General features: G+C 43.3%; 1 protein-coding gene across 1 annotated transcript in view; it reads left to right on the forward strand.

Annotated features, from left to right (window-relative positions):
- The window catches only part of POLR1A (RNA polymerase I subunit A), a 178,089-nt gene that overhangs the window by 23,826 nt on the left and 132,214 nt on the right, over positions 1-22,049 (forward strand). The window contains exons 8-14 of the mRNA XM_040335240.1: positions 1,429-1,525; positions 2,419-2,575; positions 4,438-4,611; positions 6,276-6,398; positions 8,613-8,840; positions 12,156-12,410; positions 18,975-19,166. Coding sequence (XP_040191174.1) covers positions 1,429-1,525; positions 2,419-2,575; positions 4,438-4,611; positions 6,276-6,398; positions 8,613-8,840; positions 12,156-12,410; positions 18,975-19,166 — 1,226 coding nt within the window. The remainder of the gene's footprint in view (positions 1-1,428; positions 1,526-2,418; positions 2,576-4,437; positions 4,612-6,275; positions 6,399-8,612; positions 8,841-12,155; positions 12,411-18,974; positions 19,167-22,049) is intronic.

Raw genomic sequence — 22,049 nt, forward strand, 5'->3', positions numbered from 1 at the left:
TGTCTGAGGTTTAAAACCACTTTAAGACCCTAATGAGGTGACAAGTGCCATAGGAGGATGAATTGGGCCATAGAGGAGGTGTCCTTGACGTAGAATAAAGTTTATTGAATGAAATTAAAGTATACAGCAGTGTGCAACTATTGTATACTGCTTCGAGGTGACTGTCCTTTCCAACATTTTTCTTTCCCCCTCTCCCAGTGGAGTAGAGACTCCATACAGACCACATGTATAAATCCTTATAAACTTCAGTCTTCTTTCTTTCTTTCTTTCTTTCTTTCTTTCTTTCTTTCTTTCTTTCTTTCTTTCTTTCTTTCTTTCTTTCTTTCTTTCTTTCTTTCTTCTTCCCGCCTAATTCAAATGGGGATGATGTGGGCGTGTTTTATTTAAATTAATGGCGACCCCGCGTATGCGCCGTTCGTGAAAGTATCCCAGTGCACATGCTCGAAATTCTGCCGCAAATCGTCATTGCTTTCGACGTGAACGTAAATTACGTCCAGCCCTATTCGCGAACGACTTACGTAAACGACATAAAAAATTCAAAATTTGACGCGGGAACGACGTCCATACTTAACATTGCGTAAGCCTCATAATAGCAGGAGCAACCTTACGCCGACAAAGCCTAACGTAAATGAGGTAAAAAAAATAGCGCCGGGCGTACGTAAATTTGTGAATCGGTGTATCTAGGTCATTTGCATATTCTACGACGGAAGCGCCACCTAGCGGCCAGCTTAAATATGCACCCTAAGATATGACAGTGTAAGAGACTTACGCCAGTCGGATCTTGGGCTAATGTCGGCGTATCTTGCTTTCTGAATACAGAAAGAAGATACGCCGGCGCAGCTTTGAATTTACGCGGCGTATCTATAGATACGCCGGCGAAAATCCTTGCTGAATCCGGCCCATAGTCTCCAGTATAGCATTTGTTCCATCCACTACGTCTAAAGACAGTTCTTCAGTGGTAAATACAAGCAATTTTGTACTGAGTAACCTGGACCTTTTACAGATTAAGTGTGTCCTCCGCGTGTCATCCTTCCCTCCCCGCCTCCGACCCGACAAGGGTCAGCGAGTAGAACAGGGCGCCAGCCTCCCCTAAACAGCAGGGAGCGGCCTGAATTAGTTATAAACATTTACCTGTTGGGTAAAACATACAAAAAGCATTCTAACTCCGCAGGGACCTGTAACCATATATTGGACTTCTCCCGGGATACTGTATGAGAACAGTGGTAGCTCCTCTCCCTCTCACCAGCCCAATAGATTCCTATCTAATTTAACCACCTAGGACTGATGTGGATCTGCCCCCAAGAATTCTGTTTTGTACAAGCCGCAGTGGCGCCATACCTGGCATGTCCAGCCAGGGATCCCATATATTCTCAAATTTCCCCAACTTCAGTCATCTTTACCTCATTCTACTTTTTTTTTATCTCCTAGGCTTTTTCTTGGATTGCCTCTTTTCTGGAATGGAGATCGGCAAGGAGTTCTCTCCGGACATCTTTTTTTTGGATCTTGTGGTTGTTCCACCAGCTCGGTAAATTTTATTACATCTAACCCTTTCTCACATACAGTACGTGTTCAAATGCCCTTTCTGTTCACGCTGTTTTTTTGATCTGTGATAAATTGACAATTAGTCATACAATTGGTGTAGCCAAATCCATTTTTATATCCAATACACATCCATGTTATCCAATAGTTTTATTGGCCGCCGAAAATGGGGTTATCTGCGTTCTGCAAACAAGGCCTAAGGGGAGGGCTGATGTTTGTAACCGCAGACAATGTGATTGCTGTGATTGGTTCACGATCACTAGACACAAGTCGCTCAAGTGGCTGTATGCAATTTGCCTGTGATCTGCATTGTCTGACCCTCACAAATGTAGGCTTTGAAAGTGCAGATGGCGCTCACATGCCCTCTATAAACGGGGATGTTTCGGTGCATTGATTATTGGTGCAGACCCATCGAGGATGCCGATCAGTTCCCAATAGGGATGCCTGCCAGTGCCTCCTGATCAGTGCCCGTCTGTGCTGCATAACAATGCCACCTCTTCAGTAAAGGAGAAAACGTACTTATGTACAAAGTTTTGTAACCGAAAAAAGAAAACCCCCCCCCCCCCTTTTTTTTTTTTTTTTCTTCATTTTCGATCTTCTATTTTTGATTTGGAGCACAAAAAAAATAAAAACCCCATAGGTGATAAAATGCCACCAAAAGAAAGCTTTATTTGTGGGAAAAATTGGGTACAGCGTTGCATGACCGCAATTGTCATTTAAAGTGTGACAGCGCTAAAAATTGACCTGGGCAGGAAGAGGGGGGTGGGTGCCAGGTATTAAAGTGGTTAAACCGCTTCCAGTTTACCAGGCTGACTTTAGGTCTTTTGCTGCTAATCCTTCCTTTCCTAACTGGTATAATGGAGTCCTGTATTTCTACAGCTATCGGCCGGTAAACCGCCTGGGAGATCAGATGTACACTAATGCCCAGACAGTTAACCTGCAGGCAGTCCTGAAGGATGTGACTCTGATACAGAAGCTTCTGGCTGTCATGGCGGAAGAGCGGACAAAGCCACCGCAAGAAACCGAGATCTGCCTGGTAAGAAGGGTTTCTCATGTTGGTAATTTCTTTTTTTTTTTTTTTTTTATCTTTTTTTTTTTTATTGCATTTTTGAACAATAAACAACAACAACAACAACAACAAAAAAGGGGGAAAATCACAACAACCGATACATATACAGCATGTCAGATAGTGCTTAACAAGTCTCCGTATTTTTAGCATGTAGTCTGAAAATTCATGGCAAGTAGATGCGCACTCGGGACACAGTTTGATATCCAGTACGTCAGACATCTCCTCCACCACCAGAAACAACTATTCCCCAATCAGGCCCACAATCCTCCCTTACACCGCTTCGGCAGAGTACCTACAAACTACTCCGTAACTTCCTCACCCGACAATCAAGCCGTTGTTGGTTCCGCTAACCACGTACGCCAGATTTTGTCATATTTCAAGGGGCACCCTCTACTTTCATATGTGTTCTTATACAGGGGAAGGCTCTCGTTTACGAGACGCTTCCATTGAGCCAGAGAAGGCATCGTGGGTTTCTTCCAATGCAGAGCTATATTTTTCCGAGCATAAAAGAGTAATAACCCAATCAAAGTTCTCCCTGCAGCAGTCGGCACCAGCGTCTCTATCAGGCCCAAAAGGCACACCTCCATCGTCATTGGCACTGTAATCAGGGCGACCAGGCCAATCGGATCCAGCACCTCAGTCCAATACTGCTGGATCTTAGGGCAGGTCCAGAAAATATGTGTAAAGTCTCCCGGGGAGACGCCACACCTCCAGCATTCTGCGGAGAGCTCGGTGTCATTTTATGAAGCCTATGAGGTGTAAAGTAAGCATGTTGGTAATTTCTGATCTACACATTAGTCCTAGGTTAGTGACACAAATTATTGAAACGAGACAACTATCATTTTATGGAATTATGTTTCACCCATGACAGGTTTACTTAAAGTAGAATTTCATCCAAAATCTAACAAACTCTGAATCTACTGGCAGCCACATTCTAAAACGAGTTTATCTAGCCCTGTAAAGAAGAAATTGCTATACCTACCTTTTCTGAAGCTGCTCCGGTCTCCAGTGGTGGATGTGGTGTGCAGGAGAGAAGCGACAACGGCTGGGAAGTGACGTCACCCATAGTTACTATGGGTTTCCATTGTCGGCTGCTTCTTCTGCACACGCCTACAAACTGAAGTAGCTGTGGGAGATTAGCGTTGGACTGGACCGGAGTGGCTGCAGAATGGGTAAGTAGAGCAATTTTGTATTTTTATTTACAGGGCTAGATAGATTTGTTTTGTTGGCTGGACCTTAGAACGAGGCGTCCGTAACTTACCTGGTCCACGCCGAGGTAGCTGACATGTTGCCTCGGCGTGTCTTCTGGGTATCTCGGCTCCAGTTCTGTGAGTGGGTGGAGCCGCAATATCGTCACATGCACGCATGAGACTTCTTTCCAACAAGGTCCAGCGTCTGCCGGGCCTCAAGCCGGGAATCGCCTGTGCGCATGCGCCGCTGCAGCTCATATAAAGCAGAGTGCAGTAAGGCCATCCACAGAACAGATGCAAAAAAAATTCTATGCAGTGCCTAAACTTAAAATGGAAGATAAGGGTAACTATAACCGTTCTTAACCTATCCTGCATTGCATGCCCAGGGAGGGGTATCCCTCATAGTTATCCAATTGTTCTCTCCTGCAGTTGAGCTGTTTGTTTATTTTTTAGCCCAATGGTTCATTATGTATGCCTCTTTGCATAGAACCTGCCAACTACCAGTTGCAGGTAAAATGTAATTTTACACAAATGTAAATTCAAATACATGTTAACCTTGTGTATTTGTTTGCTGATCATCTGAAAGTTTCAAATAAGACAACTTTTATTGAGCTTTTCCACTTTTTTTATGTTATGTAGGAGCAGAGTGAGCCTTCTCAAGTCATAGATCGATCCTTCTTGGCATTGCTGCCCGGGCAGACACTCACAGACAAGCTATACAATTCCTGGATTCGATTACAGAGTCATGTTAACATTGTGTTTGACAGTGATATGGACAGACTGATGACGGACAAGTTCCCTGGAATCAGGCAGGTCAGAGCTTTCTGCTGATGTCTTTGGACTGAACTATATGAACAGTTTTTAAAGCGGTTGTATACCCGCAATAATGTGTTTTTTTTTTTGTTTTTTTTTACACCTGCAAGGCAAAAGGCATAATGAGCTAGTATGCACAGCATACTAGCTTATTATGAAATACTTGCCTATTCTGAAGAAATAACTGTTTTTGGCTGTGTCCATGTGCTCAGTGAATCTGTATGGGAGTGATTTTATAATGATCAGTTGCTGCACCTGCAGGGCTGTAATAAGAAAATTGGCCTGCATCCCTTATGGATGTAATTTCCCTTTTGGGAAAGGGAATGCCCAAAATCTGACTTGCCTCTTAGTGCAGAAATCAGTGAGCCAATCACACAAGCAGGAAATTACATTTTCAGGGGACGTTTTTTACATTATCCATGTACAGAACACCTCTAGGTAGCCATATTGCATTTTACAGAAAATTAGAGCGCTGCAGATTGAAAAGGAAAGGTCATTTTTAGTAACATTCAATTACAATATGATTTGAGTTGCAATTGTATACACTGTATTTTTTTTTCTTTGGCAATTTTTTTTTTCTCGTGAAAGTGGCGTTACCTTTTAGGTGTTTCAGCAGTATTGACGTTTTAAAAAATTACTAAGGGCTCAGCATTTTATAATTTTAATTGAATGCCCCCAGGCAGTAGCGTATCTAGGGTATGGCAGCCATGGCAAGTGCCTTGGGCACCATGTGGAGGGGGGGCGGCAAAAAGCTACCCCCGCACTGAAAAAACCCCACCCGTCCTCCTGTGGCCGCCTCCTGCACTAATGTAGCTCCCGGCATCATGGCCGGCCTGCTGAAGCGCAGCCCTGGCACAGCAATTGCTAATATTGCTACTTGGCCTGGGTAGGGGAGTGACAGGTGCCCCCATGACAGCCAGTGACTGGCCATTAATAGCACAGTGGCTGCGTTTGATTGGCACAGTAGCTGCAAATGATTTATTTTTTTCAGTTTGTTTGCGCCCCCCCCCCCCCCCCCCCCCAAAAAAAAAAATTCAGCACCAGCGGCCAGTGGTCCCCAGTTTGCCTCTGTCCTTGGTTATCTGAAATGTTTCAAATGTTTTGACAGGGCGCAGCTTCAGTGCTTGCCATAGGTGCCATTTTCAATAGATACGCCTCTGCCCCCAGGCCATCCAAACACCCGCTGTCCTCAACCTCTACAGCTTGCTCTAGGCACAGAGGGGGTTATTTACAAAAGGCAAATCCACTTTGCACTACAAGTGCAAAGTGCTCTTGAAATTGCACTTGGAAGTGCAGTCGCTGTAGATCAGAGGGGGACATGTAAGGAAAATAAAAACAGCATTTTAGCTTGCACATGATTGGATAATAAAATCAGCAGCATTTCCTCTAATTTCAGATCTATCCCTCAGATTTACAGCGACTGCACTTCCAGTGCAATTTCAGAAGCACTTTGCACTTGTAGTTCGCACTTGTAGTGCAAGTGCATTTGCCTTTAGTAGTAGATATTCCGGGGAGGGGCGCATGCTATGGTATGTTACGTGAATGTTTGATAAGAGGACAATGCAGGAAGAAGGGAGTAGGGAAGTCTTCAAAAAATGGCTTATCCTCATAAAAGTCTTTGTAGAGATGTCTTGCAGATACAAATGATCTTTTTTTTATTGTAGATCCTGGAGAAGAAGGAAGGTCTGTTCCGAAAACACATGATGGGGAAACGTGTGGACTATGCTGCACGGTCTGTTATTTGCCCCGATATGTACATCGGCACCAACGAGATTGGAATTCCAATGGTATGTAGAGGCGACTTACTGTAGGGGGGGGTTATCTAAAGGTTCTCTGTACACAGAAGATGGGCAGCACCAACTAAGAACAGAGTACTCCAGTTACTAAACACTTGTCCCTTTATAAAACTCGCTGTGAGAGGGCGAAATGCGTTGAAGGAATATCCGGTTTCTAATCCACATAACGTCACTTCCGGTACTTTGGTGGAACGCACGTCGGTGGCAATGCTTCCTATTGCTAAATCCATGCCTATTTTTAACCTATATTGTGTTAGTACCTGTCTATTTTGTGCAATTATTTCCTCTATTAACCAGTTCCCTACCGAGCCATAGTAATATGACGTCGGCAGGAACTGTCTCTCCCTCAGACGTCCTTTGCATCGCACCCATTAGGGGGCCCGCACACGCGCCTGCAGCATTGCTCGTGACCTGGTGCGCGTGGCTGGTTGCCGCGATGTCCGCCGGGCACACACGATTTCCGGCAATCACGGCAGGAGTGTGGATCCTGTCAGAGGTGAGGAGACCAATGCTGTGTTCCCAGTACAGAGGAACACACATCGGTCTCCTCCCCTTGTGAGTCCCCCCTCCCCCTACAGTTAAAACACACTTTAGGGAACATATTAACCCCTTCAGCGCCCCCTAGTGTTAACCCCTTCCCTGCCAGTCACATTTACACAGTAATCGGTGCAGTTTTATAGCACTAATCGCTGTATCAATGTGAATGGTCCCAAAAACGTGTCAAAAGTGTCCGATGTGTCCGCCGCAATGTCACGGTCACAATAAAAATCGCAGATCGCCGCCATTACTAGTAAAAAAAAAATAATAAAAAAAATGCCATAAATCTATCCCCTATTTTGTAGACGCTATAACTTTTGCGCAAACCAATCAATATACGCTTATTGTTTTTTTGTTTTTTTTTACCAAAAATATGTAGAATACGTATTTTTTTGTTTTTTGTTTTTTTTGTAAAAAAAAAAAATTGATATTAAATCAAAAAGTAAAAAATATGGTGTTTTTTCAAAATTGTCGCTCTTCTTTTGTTTATAGCACGAAAAATAAAAACCGCAGAGATGATCAAATACCACCAAACGAAAGCTCTATTTGTGTGTGGGGGGGACATAAAGATTTCATTTGGGTACAGTTTTGCATGTCCGCGCAATTGTCATTCAAAGTGCAACAGCGCTGAAAACTAGAGCCTCAGAAACGTCCAGAAAGGCCCGAGGACACCTCGGCAAACCTCGGAAAGACTCCGTTCCCGAGGTCAGCCGAGCTGTCCTCCGGGCCTTTCCGTGCATTTCCGAACAACGCCAATCGGATGCGATCAGCTCCGGTGCCTCAGGCCAAAGGCGGTACTGCATACTGCCTTTTGCTTCTTTTGCGAGACAACACTCGCAAATCCGAGGTTCCACTGTACTTTAAAAAAATCCTGACCCTGTTTGCGGGTGTTGTCTCGCAAATAGAGCAGGATTGAAGCCTCTGCGGTGTGCAGTACCACATGTGGCCAGAGGTGCACCGGCGCTGTTGACATTCTGAGGTGTTCGTATGCACTGGGAAATACTCCGTTCCCGAGTGGCGGTCTCAGAGTATTTCCGTGTCTCTCTGGCGCCCCGACCCACCTCATGGCCAAATGCGGTACTGCATACAATAGAAGTCAATGTGGAACAAATATCTTTGTTTCCATTGACTTCTATGGGGAAATTCCGTTTGATATGCGAGTGCTTTGGATTACATGCATTCTCCTGGAATCGATTATGGTTGTAATCCAAGGTTCCACTGTACAGGACTCAGGCAGAGTATTTGTACACTATGGGATGTCTACAAGCAATGAATAAGAAGGGTGGGCTACAATAAGGAGACTGAACTGTGCCAACAGGTCAGAAGACCCGTCCTGACCTAAAGTGAGGGCAATTCTCCCCAGACAGGATTGAAAACCAAACCGTAGCTCTGATTTTTCTCTGCTCTGTACAAACCAATACAGTGTGTTGGCTGAAGTTGGGTTTCAAAGGTCATTTACTCCAATGTTTATTACTGGAGAATATTGCATCCACCCCAGTCAATGGTAGATAGAATGAAGTATGCATATTGAATCAGTCGCCTTTATAGTAGGCTATGCCCAGTTACATCAGCCAGAAGAACAAATGTCTTATTTAAGGTGGTGTGAATATAAACTAAATTTTTTTTTTTTTTTTTTTTGTACTGATGGATTTCCTTTTTCTCTCTAAGGTGTTTGCCACAAAGCTGACCTACCCCCAGTTTGTTACGCCATGGAACGTGCAGGAACTGAGACAGGCTGTTATGAATGGGCCAAACGTTCACCCTGGAGCCTCCATAGTGGTCAGTGAAGAAGGCTCGCGTACAATATTGAGTGCCACTGATGCAGCACAGAGGGAGGCCATTGCAAAGCAGCTTCTTACTCCATCCACCGGTGTGCAGAGATTCACCTCCAAGATTGTGAGTCCCCGTGATCTGCTATTCTCTCAGTGATCTGGGATGGTCATTGGTTGTAGCTTTAAGCCCTTGCACGATGGAGCTTGAAAAAGCTCAGTACAGCGTTTTTTTTTCTTTTACTAATCTAAAATGTAAACCATTGTCCTGTACACACAGGCACTTAAACAAGCATTTCATATTCTTGAGTAAAGAACGAGCAAATACATGCATATGAGCATAGATATGAATGGATTTATCCTTGGAATGTATTGCGCAAATGCGCGCAAAACAAACACATGAACTTACGTCCTGAAAACAGATGCTCAAACATCAGTACCATGTGCAAAGAGGCCTTACCAGTTTCCTCTCTGATCTGGTGTACCAGGCAGCAACACTGAAACTTAAATGAAACATGTGGGAATATAAAAAAATATAAATAAATATACATCCTTACCTACCTAATGCTGCACTGTCCCTTGCCTGCTCTGAGTCCAGGAACTGAGCGATCACATGACTGCTGATTGCTCAGGTCATCTCTGAGCAGAAAGTAGTGACTGTTAGGCACCTCTCTCTGCTCAGCCTTCTCCAGTGCTCACCAGCAGGAGCAGCTGTCCCAGGTGCTCAGTGGTGCTAAAATTCTGGCAGTCAGGCATCTGGGTGGATCTTGACATTATTGTTGGGATCCCTCCAGAGTCTGGAACGGCTCTGTGACATCAGTCGACAGTGGTCTTGGCTCACTGGTGGCTGACTCCAGTAACCAGGGAGCACAAGTTAGTGCTCTCCTGTGACCCACAAGAGAAGTATGGCCAAAACAGTTTTCTCTTTTAAAGCTGAAATCCAGGTATGGTTTTTATTGCATAGTTATATTGGTCTAGCTTTGAAACATAGCAATCACTGTAGTAGAACGGACTACTTCGGTGTTCCTCCTTTTTCTACAGTGGTCCCGGAGATCTTAGTGTGGCAATCGCTGTAGTAGCAGTGACTACTTCAGTGTTCCTCCAGTGGTCCCAGAGCTATAGAATATGTATAAACTTACATTGGACCAAGCTGGACCAATGTATCTATGCAATAAAAACATACCTGAAGTCTAGCTTTAGCACTATTTTGTTTCTGCTATAGGGATCCATTAATGGTATTACTGTATTGTTTCTATGAATAATTGATGACATGGACCCAAAGGAGCTGGGATATGAATGAATGTCATAAATCAGGGGCTGTTATCGGCCATGTGTCAAATCATATGATCAGTGCAGAGGCATTGGTTGTGTAGTTTGTAGCCTAAGGCCCCTTTCACACTGGGGCGTTTTTCGAGCGTTATTCGAGCGAAGCCTCATCTGCAATCCCAATGTAAGAGCCCGAGTGCTTTCAGAGCCCTTTCACACTGCCAGCGCCTGAAAAACGCTGGTAAAGCACCGCTAAGACCCTAACGTTTTAGGGCGTTTTTGTAGTGCCTCAGTGTGAAAGGGCAAGGCGTTTTTACAGCGCTTTCAATTTTAATGGAGAGGGGCGTTTTTTTCAGCGCCCAAAAGCTGCTCCAAAGATGCTGCTTGCAGGACTTTTCTTAACGCCCCGCCAGTGCAACGCCTCCGTGTGAAAGGGTAAGGCGTTTTTACAGCGCTTTCAATTCATTTCAATGGAGAGGGGCATTTTTGGAGCGTTTTTTTCAGCTCCCAAAAGCTGCTCCAAAGATGCTGCTTGCAGGACTCGGTGTGAAAGGGTCCATTGAGATTCATGGATAGCGTTTTTATGAGCATTTTAATAGCGCTATTTACCGCTAAAACTATGTAAAAACACTTCAGTGTGAAAGGGGTCTTAAGGAGGATGACTCTTTTTAGGAAAGTTGCTAACTGGTGCCATAAGCCTCCTTGACATAGATCACATGGATAGTACTGTGGTGCTGGTCATGTGATCCAGCACTAGCGTTTGGTGGACGTAGTATTGCAGGGGAAGGGTGTGCTTTTTTTTATTTTATTTTTTTTGCTTTTTTTTCTAGCATTACATATCCTAAATGTAATCCTTTTTTACATTTATTTAAGCAATACAGTATATTGGTCTGTTTACTGAGGAATCTCTCACATGAGTTAGAGACCCCGTCACCAACTTAAGTATTTGCCCATAAGAGTTAGAGCTGCACGATTCTGGCTAAAATGAGGATCACAATTTTTTTGTTTTGCTTAGAATAAAGATCACGATTCTTGTGGCGTAACATCATCTTTCACATTACACAAAATTATTGGGCTAACTTTGAGCTGCATTTGAAAGACCGCTGCGCAAATACAGCGTGACATAAAATATTGCAACAACCACCATTTTATTCCCGAAGGTCTCTGCTAAAAAAAAATTTATATATCATGTTTGGGGGTTCCAAGTAATTTTCTAGCAAAAAATGACAGCTGAGTGAGTAAAGAACTATCTGCACTTGTTATATGAATGAATAGGGAAATTCTGCATAGAGACTCTGAGTTGGGTTATATCGAGATCACTATTTTTTTTTTTTTACGATCGTGCAGCTTTAATAAGAGTGCAAAAAATCTAGAATTTTAAATGCTTGCTTGCAGTGTTTAACTTTTCGTAAATGATTTTGTGCTGGTAATGTTCCTTTTAAATGACAGTTCACACTGAGCGCTGGTTTGAAATCGTGCCTTTTCCGCTGAATTTGCACAATTTCAAAGCCACTTTTCTGTGCGGTTTCGGAGGTGATTTAAAAGACCACTGTGCGGGTTCATGCACAGATGTCTATTGAAATGGCCCTCTGAAATTTCCAAAAATTGCAGGAGCTACTTTTGGAAATCTGTGCGTTGCCACAAAGTCGGCGTTGCACCGATTGGGACAGTGCATTTGCCCGCAATAGGCTGCGATTTAGCATGCAATTTGACATATCAAAGTGCGCCAATGTGAATGGGGGCTTAAACTTGTTGGACTATTTGATTACACCAGGAAGAGTTCATTCCCTAGCAAAGCCCCCTTGAGCCTTGCGGGTCTTGGCTCTCTCACCTTTTTTGGAAATGTTTTGCACTAGTACCCAGCTCCTCTGCCTTTCCTCTCACCCCCTACATAAAAGTTTATGTAGCTGCCAGGGAAGGTGCAAAAAGGAATACTATAGTGTCACTTAGGTGAAATCTGTGAGTCTGCTGGGGCTGCTGACATCACATCCAAGATGGCGGCACTCGGCAGCAGTTTTGTGGCTATTGGATGGTTTTGCAAGGGTCGCCTTTTATAGGTAAAGAAGATGCATAAAATAAATTCGATGCACTATAGAAATCTATGGCCTGGGTCTGTTGAAATGTTTTTTTAGGGTTATCTGTTTATTTAATGTAATTTGTACTTTGTGTCTGTCAGGTGTATCGCCATGTAAAGAACGGGGACATCCTGCTGCTTAACCGGCAGCCCACCTTGCACAGGCCATCCATACAAGCCCACAAGGCCCGAATACTTCCAGGGGAGAAGGTCCTGAGGCTGCACTATGCCAACTGCAAGGCTTACAATGCTGACTTTGATGGCGATGAAATGAACGCTCACTTCCCCCAGGGTGAACTAGGCCGGGCAGAAGCCTACACCATAGCATGTACTGATGAGCAGTATTTGGTGCCTAAGGTAACACAGATCTAAAATAATCCTGTTTTTGATTTTAAAGTTTGAAAAAACTCTTCTAGTTAGATCCAGTAAAACAATTCAAGGACCAGTGATAATATTCGGACATAGCTATTAGTTGTTTGAAATTATTTGAAATCATTTTTGCTATAGATAGATGTTTTTGGCACACAGTGGGGTTGATTTATTAAAACTGGAGCGTGCAAAATCTGGTGCAGCTCTCCATAGAAACCAATCAGCTTCCAGGTTTTAGGGCTCTTCCACCCGGAGCGGATCCGTATTGATCTGCTTCGTTAGCCCGTTTGGCTCAGCGGGGATTCCTCCGTAAATCCCCGCTGAGCTGTCGGCGGACAGGGTGGTCCCCGCACACAGTGCAAAAACCGCCCTGTCTCTCCTTCGCTCTCCCCTATGGGGAATCGGATAAATACGGACCGTGTGTCCGTATCCATCCGATCCGTTCCGCTGGACGGAAGATAAATGGGGGTTTCTTCCGTCCGCAAAAGCGGATCTTTGCGGACGCGGAAGGTTGCGGACGCTAGCGGATGCATCATCCGCTAACGTCTGCAATCCCATAGGGATACATTACAAGTCCGTAAACGGACTTGTTATAAACGGACTGTTTGTCCGTACGTGTGAAAGGGCCCTTATTGTCAAAGCTTAATTGAACAAACTGAAGTTAGAAGCTGATTACCATGTGCAGCTGCACCAAATTTTGCCCACTCCAGTTTTAGTAAATCGACATCAGTCTTTCCTGTTTGCTTTGCTTTATTGAACAATATTTTACATATAAAGAATAAGCGTTGAAGTAGAGCAGGGGTGTCCAACCTGCAGGTCAGGACGGCTTTGCCTGCAGGAATGTGGCTCAATGCTAATTCGTAAACTTACTTAAAATGTTTTATTTATTTTTATTTATTTTTTGGTTAAAAATACATTTACCGTTTGCCGGCATATAAGACGACTGGGTGTATAAGACGACCCCCTAATTTTCTAGGAAAAATTTTGGTTTTGGGATATACTCGCCATATAAGACTACCCCCTTCCTACTAGTCTTTCTGGAAGCTGAGGGGTAGCCAGAACCGCTGACAGAAACAGGCTTTTTTCAAATCTCACTGTGTCATTACATGCCTCACTGTGCCATTACATCACTTGCCCCCACTGTGCCATCACTTGCCCCCACTGTGCCATCACTTGCCCCCACTGTGCCAACAGTGCCATCACTCACATTTTGCTGATTTGTTTCCAGGCCGGTGACAGTCTCCATGCTGCGAGCGTCCATGATTTGAAAGCCGCGCCTTCTTCTCAGCGTGTCCTGTGATAGGCGGAACACAAATTTTCCCAGCAGCGCCTCTGTTTTGTGTTCCGCCTATCACGGACGTCCTCTCGTCCGAGGATGAGAAGGCAGCTGTGATAGGAGGAAAACAGAACAGAGGCGCTGCTGGGAAGATTTGTGTTCCGCCTATCACAGGACACGCTGAGAAGAAGGAGCGGCTTTTAAATCATGGACGCTCGCAGCATGGAGACTGTCACCGGCGTATAAGACGACCCCCGACTTTGGATGCATTTTTTTGCATGCAAAAAGTCGTCTTCTACGCCGGAAAATACGGTATTTACTCTTGGTAAACGCATGCGGGCAAAAATATTTTTTGACCCGTTTTATCTTTTTTTTTTTTTTTTTTTTTTTAAAGGGTACATTTTATTGTACATACCGGCATTAATACACAGAAGTATGTTACAGTACACATAACTACACATTATAACCAAGCCACATTAGTAGCGAAAAAGCAATGTGAAGTGCAGCATGTACATCCATTTTTATGAAAGCATACAATTTGAACAAACAGTTTAACAAAACACCCTCCAGACCTTCCTTATATATACGTATCAAGGATCAATATCCAAGACCCAACCACCACCCGACAAATCATCTGATATCCTCAGTCCATGCATTTCATATTACATCCATTACACCTTCACCTCTCCCGACACTTTCTCCAGCCATTCCGCCCACACTTTCTCAAATTTATTGGGGCACCCTCTGGCAATATAGGTCAATTTGTACATCCGTAAATTATTATTTACTAACTTCAACCAACCCTGCAATGTTGGGGGTGATGGGTTCCGCCACTTGAGAGCCAGGGCCTTTTTAGCATAGCAAAATAGGATTCTAAGTAGCGTCTTCTGCGAGTTAGAGATATCTTCCTCCTCCAGATCTCCCAGTAGGCATCTGGCCGGGGAGTATATATTTGGCAGGTCCATCTCATTTTCAAGAAATGACAAAATCTCTCTCCAAAAGCCCTCCACCCTAGGACACCGCCACACCATATGAAAAAAATCTGCCTCAGCAGCATAGCAGCGAGGGCATTCCACCGAAGTCCCCCTACCCATTCTATGTAATCTCAGGGGAGTGAAATATATTCTGTGTAAAAAATTAAATTGAGTCAGTTTATCCCTAGCAGAAATAACCGAAGGCACTAGCGTATCCAGCGCCTCCGACCAAGTTTCCTCTGAAAGGGACGGTATGTCATTGCGCCACTGCACCGCCAACTTCTCCATTCTGGGGCATGAGGATGACAGTAGCATGAAGTAATATCTAGATATCAGTTTTGAGTGATCTCCGTCTGCAATGACTACCTCCATCTTGGAAGGGGAGAGCGCCACCACCCCCCCACCGTATTGAGCCGTCACTGCATGGCGTAATTGGAGATAACGAAAAAGAAAAACGTATTGGGGACTCCAAACTCATTTCTCAGGTCCGAAAAGGTCTTAAGTATTCCCTCTCTGAACAGCTGATGGGCGTACTTAAGCACGTAAGCCGCCCAGCATGATCCCTCCGGAACCTTTACAATTTCGCCCAACTGGGGGTTATGCCACAATGGGGTGTTAGGAGAGTTTGTTAATCTGGACCCACCCCCCCTGGCATTACACATGTGGAATATCTTATAGGACAATTTTAACAGCCCTGCCCCCTGATCCGGATACGGTCCATTCCTGTACAAAATATTGAGCAATCCTTCATATGATCTCATCTGTGCCGCCTGGGTTGCCACCGATGCAATGTCCAAATTTGGAAAACCCCACCAATGCACATGCGTCAATTGGGCCGCCAAATAATAACACTGCAGGTTCGGTAGTGCCAAACCACCCATCTTGATTGGCAAATAGAGTGTCTCCAAGGACACCCTAGCAGGCCTAGATCCCCAAAGAAATGCTGAGAGCATTTGGTTAATGCCTGTAAACCATCTCTTAGGGACATAAACGACCCGTTTTATCTTTACTGGACTTAAAAAAATTCTTCCCAAAGAAAAATATCTCACTCGTCACAATCTTGCTTTATTCATGTCATCAGTTTTCGGCAACTCCTATATTTATGAGCAACTACTGTATATTATTATTATTATTACAGTGGAACCTTGGATTACGAGCATAATTCGTTCCAGGAGAATGCTTGTAATCCAAAGCACTCGCATATCAAAGGAAGTTTCCCCATAGGAAATAATGGAAACTCAGATGATTCATCTCACAACCATTTATTCATATAAAAATATTACGGCAAAACAAAATACAGTATAAAGTGTACTGTAAAAATAAAACAAATTAAACTGCATTTTAAAATACTGTACTGTACCTGTTGCAAAAATGTTAAGGTAAAGAAAAATGTGCACACTCACAATGTTAAGGAGTCTGGTGATCACCAATTTAAAGCCGCTGTGTATACTGTATGCACAGTAAAGCCGCTGGTGTACAGTATACAGCTCTGTATGTGGTCAGAGGTTGATGCTTATCTATTTAGAACCATTCTGTATACAGTACTGTATGTTAAGTAAGGCCGCTGGTGCACAGTACAACGCTGTATGTGGCCGCAGGTTCAGCTCACAGCACTTCCTAGAGAACTCGGGAACTGTTCACATCACTTCTGGGTACGCCTGCCCCTGTTGGGAATGTCTGAGAGGGTGGCTCCCAGCGCTTCCTGGAGACAATCGCCCGCAAATCTCTGGCCACATACAAAGCTATACTGTATACCAGCGTCTTCACTGTACATATACACAAGCGCTTTACATGGATGAGCAGCAGACTCAGTGAGTGTAATTCTCTTTTACACTCGTATATCAAGACAGCGCTCGTATATCAAGGCAATTAAAAATAAAATAAAAATTGCTCGTCTTTCAAAATGCTCGTAAACTACGTTACTTGTAATCCAAAGTTTCACTGTAATATATATATATATTTATATATATATATATATATATATATATATATATATATATATATATATATATATATATATATATATATATATATATATATATATATATATATATATATATATAAATTTTTAGTTTTACTAATGTAATTGCTTCTCGGATAGTAATCCCTATCTGAGAATCGGCAATTTTTAAGGTGAAATGTTCTTCTGCTGGAAAAGATAGTGTGCATTGAGCCTAAAGCAGATATCACTGTTTTTAGTCCATCTGCAACAAATCGCACTATTTTCAGGAGGCACAGGTTTAGCATCCAGAAGCCTGTCAAAATCTTTAGGCTCCATGCACACTAGCATTTTTTTTTTTCTTCTCCTAGAAGCTGTTATTAGCAATTATTTTTTTCTTCTCCTAGAAGCTGTTATTGGCAATTATTTTTTTCTTCTCCTAGAAGCTAAATAGTGTTATCCTATGTGCCCATGCACAGTTGCACACGAAAATAAAGGGCGCTAATGGGCAAATTAGTGATTAGAATATAGATAATAAAGTAATAGTGTTAATACAATTGATAAAGTGCACATAAAATCAATAAATCTGAAAAGTCCATAACCAGCATTATGGTCACTTCTTGTTATATATGCTCCAACACCGTGCTTCTAAAGTGCAATGTGCTCCAAATTATCAAATGCAATGGTGCTTTATGAAATGATAAGTGATAATGAAATGCGCTCAACATATAGCGTCGGCCACCAAGTGACCAATAAGTTGCACACTACTTTTAGGCTATTAGCATTTTTTGAGCTTTAGTGTCTAGGAGCAAAAAAAAAAATGTTTTTGTAGTTTCCTGGATCCAGCGGAATCACTCCTAAACACTCCCAATAGTGTTCTGTTTTTTTTTTTGTTTTTCCTTTTACTGCAATAATGCCAAATAAAACGCTGCTAAAATGCTATTACCAGCGTTTTTTTATCCAGTAAATTTTTTTTTTCTCTTAACATTTTAGTGTGCATGAAGCCTAACAGAGCAAAATATGTGGCATCGCCTGGGCAGAGTAGTTGCACCTTTATGCGTTCAGGGGTGTGTGAATGGAGAATAGCTGTTTTTTGGGATTAAGCACATACAGTCAAAGTCAAAAAAAATTATAATTTTCCAATTTGGAGACCCTCGCCCCTTATTGCTGCAGGAGTGGTGTGCAGTCTCATTAACCACTTAAGCCCCGGACCTTTAGGCAGCTAAATGCCAAGGCCAGGTTTTGCGATCTGGCACTGCGTCGCTTTAACAGACAATTGCGTGGTCGTGCGACGTGGCTCCCAAACAAAATTGGCGCCCTTTTTTCCCCACAAATAGAGCTTTCTTTTTGTGGTATTTGATCACCTCTGCGGTTTTTATTTTTTGCGCTATTAACAAAAATAGAGCGACAATTTTGAAAAAAATGCAATACTTTTTGTTATAATAAATATCACCCAAAAACATATCTAAAAAAATGTTCCCCTCAGTTTAGGCCGATACGTATTCTTCGACCTATTTTTAGTAAAAAAAAACGCAATAAGCGTTTATCGATTGGTTTGCACAAAATTTATAGCGTTTACAAAATAGGGGATAGTTTGCATTTTTATTAATTTTTTTTTTTTTTTGCTACTAATGGCGGCGATCAGCGATTTTTTTTTTTCGTGACTCATTTTTGGGACTATTGTCATTTTCACAGCAAAAAATGCATTTAAATTGCATTCTTTATTGTGAAAATGACAGTTGCAGTTTGGGAGTTAACCACAGGGGGCGCTGTAGGAGTTAGGGTTCACCTAGTGTGTGTTTACAACTGTAGGGGGGTGTGGCTGTAGGACTGATGTCATCGATTGAGTCTCCCTTATATATAAGGGATCACTCGATCGATACGCCGCCACAGTGAAGCACGGGGAAGCCGTGTTTACATACGGCTCTCCCCGTTCTTCAGCTCCGGGGAGCGATCGCGACGGAGCGGCTATAAACAAATAGCCGCGCCGTCGTCCCGGATCGCTCCCCGACGGAACCCGACCGCCACATGTAGCGGGGGGGGGGTCCCAATCGGACTTCCCACCCGCTAGAAGGCCTACATTTGCCTGTACGTGCCATTCTGTGGACGTACATATACATGCGGCGGTCGGGAAGTGGTTAATATAACGTATGGTGACCAGACTTTTTTGAACACCAAAATGCAAACTTTTTGGGATGACAGCTATGATATGCTGAATCAGATTCATAATTCATTCATTTACAAATATACTATAGTCCTATATCAAGAAGCTCATAGAAAAACCTTATTTTTATTTATTTTTTGTGGTTTTTGTTTCCTGTTGTCTGGCAGTTTCTCTTATGATGTTTATTTTTTCCCCAAAGGATGGGACGCCATTGGCAGGACTGATCCAGGATCACATGGTGTCTGGGGCAAGTATGACCATCCGAGGTTGTTTCTTCACCAGAGAACAGTACATGGAGCTGGTCTACAGGGGGCTGACAGATAAAAGCGGCCGGGTAAAAACCCTCCCACCAGCAATCCTAAAACCATACAAACTTTGGACAGGAAAGCAGGTAAATCAAACCAGCCATTTGTATTTTATAGGCAGCAGCTGTAGCTGTTCAGCATTCTCTAATAGGGTCGTGTAAATGCTTGATTTATCTTAGCTAGTTTGCTAACCTATACCGATTTATTCATGCTTTATCCAACTATGCATTTTTTATGTGGTGGAAGAAAAAAAGGTCCAAGCCTTATGTGGCTTCATCTGTCCCACTACAGTAAGTTGGATTCTCCCATTTTCTTTTTCTCTTTCACAGCACCAAAAAAATTAAAGAAGTGTGGGATTGTAAAAAATAAAATAATATTTTTAATAAAAAATCCTTCAAACTTACCTTTTATGGCTGCATCATCGCACTTCTAGGTCTGCTCTAAAAGAGAGCAGTGACTGTCAGTCACTCCTCTGTGCTCTGCCCCTCCAGCACTCACTGGGAAGGGGCGGGAACAGGTGGCTCAGGCTCTCGGCAATGTGCTGAGAGGCTGATCCAGCTGTTAGTCACAGAATCTGTGGATCCTGACATTGTCGGTAACTTTCCAGAGCCTGCAGCGGCTCTGTGAGGTCCGCTGACAGCAGACTTTAGCCTGCTGAAGGCTGATTCTGGGTCACAGGAGAGCACAAGTAAATGCACTCCTGTGACCTACAAGAGAAGTTTGGCCGCGCTTCTCTTCTTGGCCGCGCTTCTCTTCTTGGCCGCGCTTCTCTTCTTGGCCGCGCTTCTCTTCTTGGCCGCGCTTCTCTTCTTGGCCGCGCTTCTCTTCTAACAGACTAGGTAGCAAATGACAGGGCTTCTGTTTTTAGTTTACATACACTTTAGGCTGGGTTCACATTAGTGCAATTCTCATGACCGGACACAATGGAGTTGGTTTACACATCTCCGTGACGGCTGCGCAGTGAATTGCACAGAGGTCCTGTGCATCTTTGGCTCTGTTTCGGGTCTGAATTTAGGCAAACATTTATGGCCTGATTCGTCCCTGAAACAGAGAACAGGGACGCACCGGACCCCTGCTGTGAGCCGCACCCGATTTTTAAATGTGAACCCAGCCTCCAGCGTAGTATGACCAAAGATTTTTTTGCCCATACTTATCTTGCGGGTCAGGGGTCACCCTTGAATATAAATCATTTTTAGATTCCGTTCCCAACTCTTCATAAAGTATAGATTTAGGATGGTAAAAAATGAATAAGTCAGTATGGGTGTTCCAAAATGATGACCATCCAATTTTTTTTTTTCAAATAACAATTTTATTTTGTAAATTTCAGTAAAAACAGAATAGCAGTACAAATATATAAAAGGTACAAAAAATATCGATACGTACTCGTGCCTGTCCAAAGTATGCCCAGCGAGGGGAGGGACGAGCACCCCCAGTCTCCAGCGCCGTGCCCTCCACTAAAAGTGGAGTCCTATCAAAGAAGTCATGTGACACAGAACAGTACAACATTGGCATCACAGTAAACTGTGCACTCAAAAACATCCAAAAGTAATTGAGAATCAGAGGGAAAGAGAAAGAGGGGGAAGAGAAAAGAAGACAGACTAGATAGGGTAGAATATCACGGTACCTCGATGGATTTATGCCACCTCTCCCAGACAACGTCATGGTCATCTAACTTGTCCCGGATCCTGGCAGTCATTTATTCCATGAGCTCTACGTCCTTGACCCTGGCATAAAGGGCCTCCTGGGACAGGGGCAATGGTTTCTTCCAGTGGAGGGCTATCAAGCACCTCGCTGCTGTAAGAATATGTCTAAGTAGTTTTTTATAGGGTTTGGCTATTCGCGGTTGGAAAAGTTTCGGGGAGATGGGTATGGGTGTCTCAAAGAGGCGGGACAAGAGCTCCTGCGTCGATGTCCAAAATGGGACAATCCAAGGGCAGGTCCAGTATATATGGAATAGAGTGCCGCGGGCTTGTTGGCAGCGCCAGCAGCGGTTAGAGGTAGAGGGATAGACCCTGTGGAGTATGTCCCGGGTCCGGTACCAAGAAAAGAACCTTATAGGTATTCTCCTTGTAAAGGGTACACAAGGAGCTCTTGGCCGCGTGTCTCCAGACCGCCCCCCATGCCTCCTCTGGGATCACCTCCCCCAGCTCCTTCTCCCAGCGGAGCATGTATGCATGTTTACCCCGGTCCTGTATAGAGTACTCGTTAAGGATTCGGTATATGTCCGATATTTGGCCTTTGCACGCGTTAAAACCCAAGACTATAAAGTTTATGTCCAAAGATCTGTATATCTTTACAGTAAGGGCTTTGTACGTATGTGGGCTTATATCTTTGTCATTCGTCCAGGCTACATTGAGGTTGACAGACATGGTGAAACGTGTTGGCTAGGCACCTTGTTTTTGATATGTGGGCACTTACCCCCTGACACCATTTGGGCTGGGTGTACAGGGTAAGTGCTGGTATTATATCTTGTTGAAGAGTAAATATGCAATATATTTCATTATATAGAGAGAGAGATAAGAGGTGTGTGTGTGTGTGTGTGTGTGTGTTTTTATAATTTTTAAAATTATTATTCTTAATATGAAGGAAATGTATAATATTATTATTATTTTGTATAAAAGTCCTTATTAGAAGAGCAAGATTGTCTCAAATTGAAATTATCAGGGTTTTCTGGTTGTATCTACCATCCTGTGTCATGTTCTGCTATTTATACTTATTCCCCACCGGGTGGCGCCTTCATCCCAGAATGAATTTGTGTTTAAACTGATTGTAAAGGCAGATTCTATGCTTTGAAGTGGTTGTAAAGGTACATTTTTTCCCCCCCCATAATAGCTTCCTTTTACCTTAGTGCAGTCCTCCTTCACTTACCTCATCTTTCGATTTTACTTTTAAATTTCCTTATTTCTTCTGAGAAATCCTCACTTCCTGTTCTTCTGTCTGTAACTCCACAAAGTAATGCAAGGCTTTCT

Source organism: Rana temporaria, chromosome 1 (genome assembly GCF_905171775.1).
Source record: "Rana temporaria chromosome 1, aRanTem1.1, whole genome shotgun sequence".
NCBI lineage: Eukaryota > Metazoa > Chordata > Amphibia > Anura > Ranidae > Rana > Rana temporaria.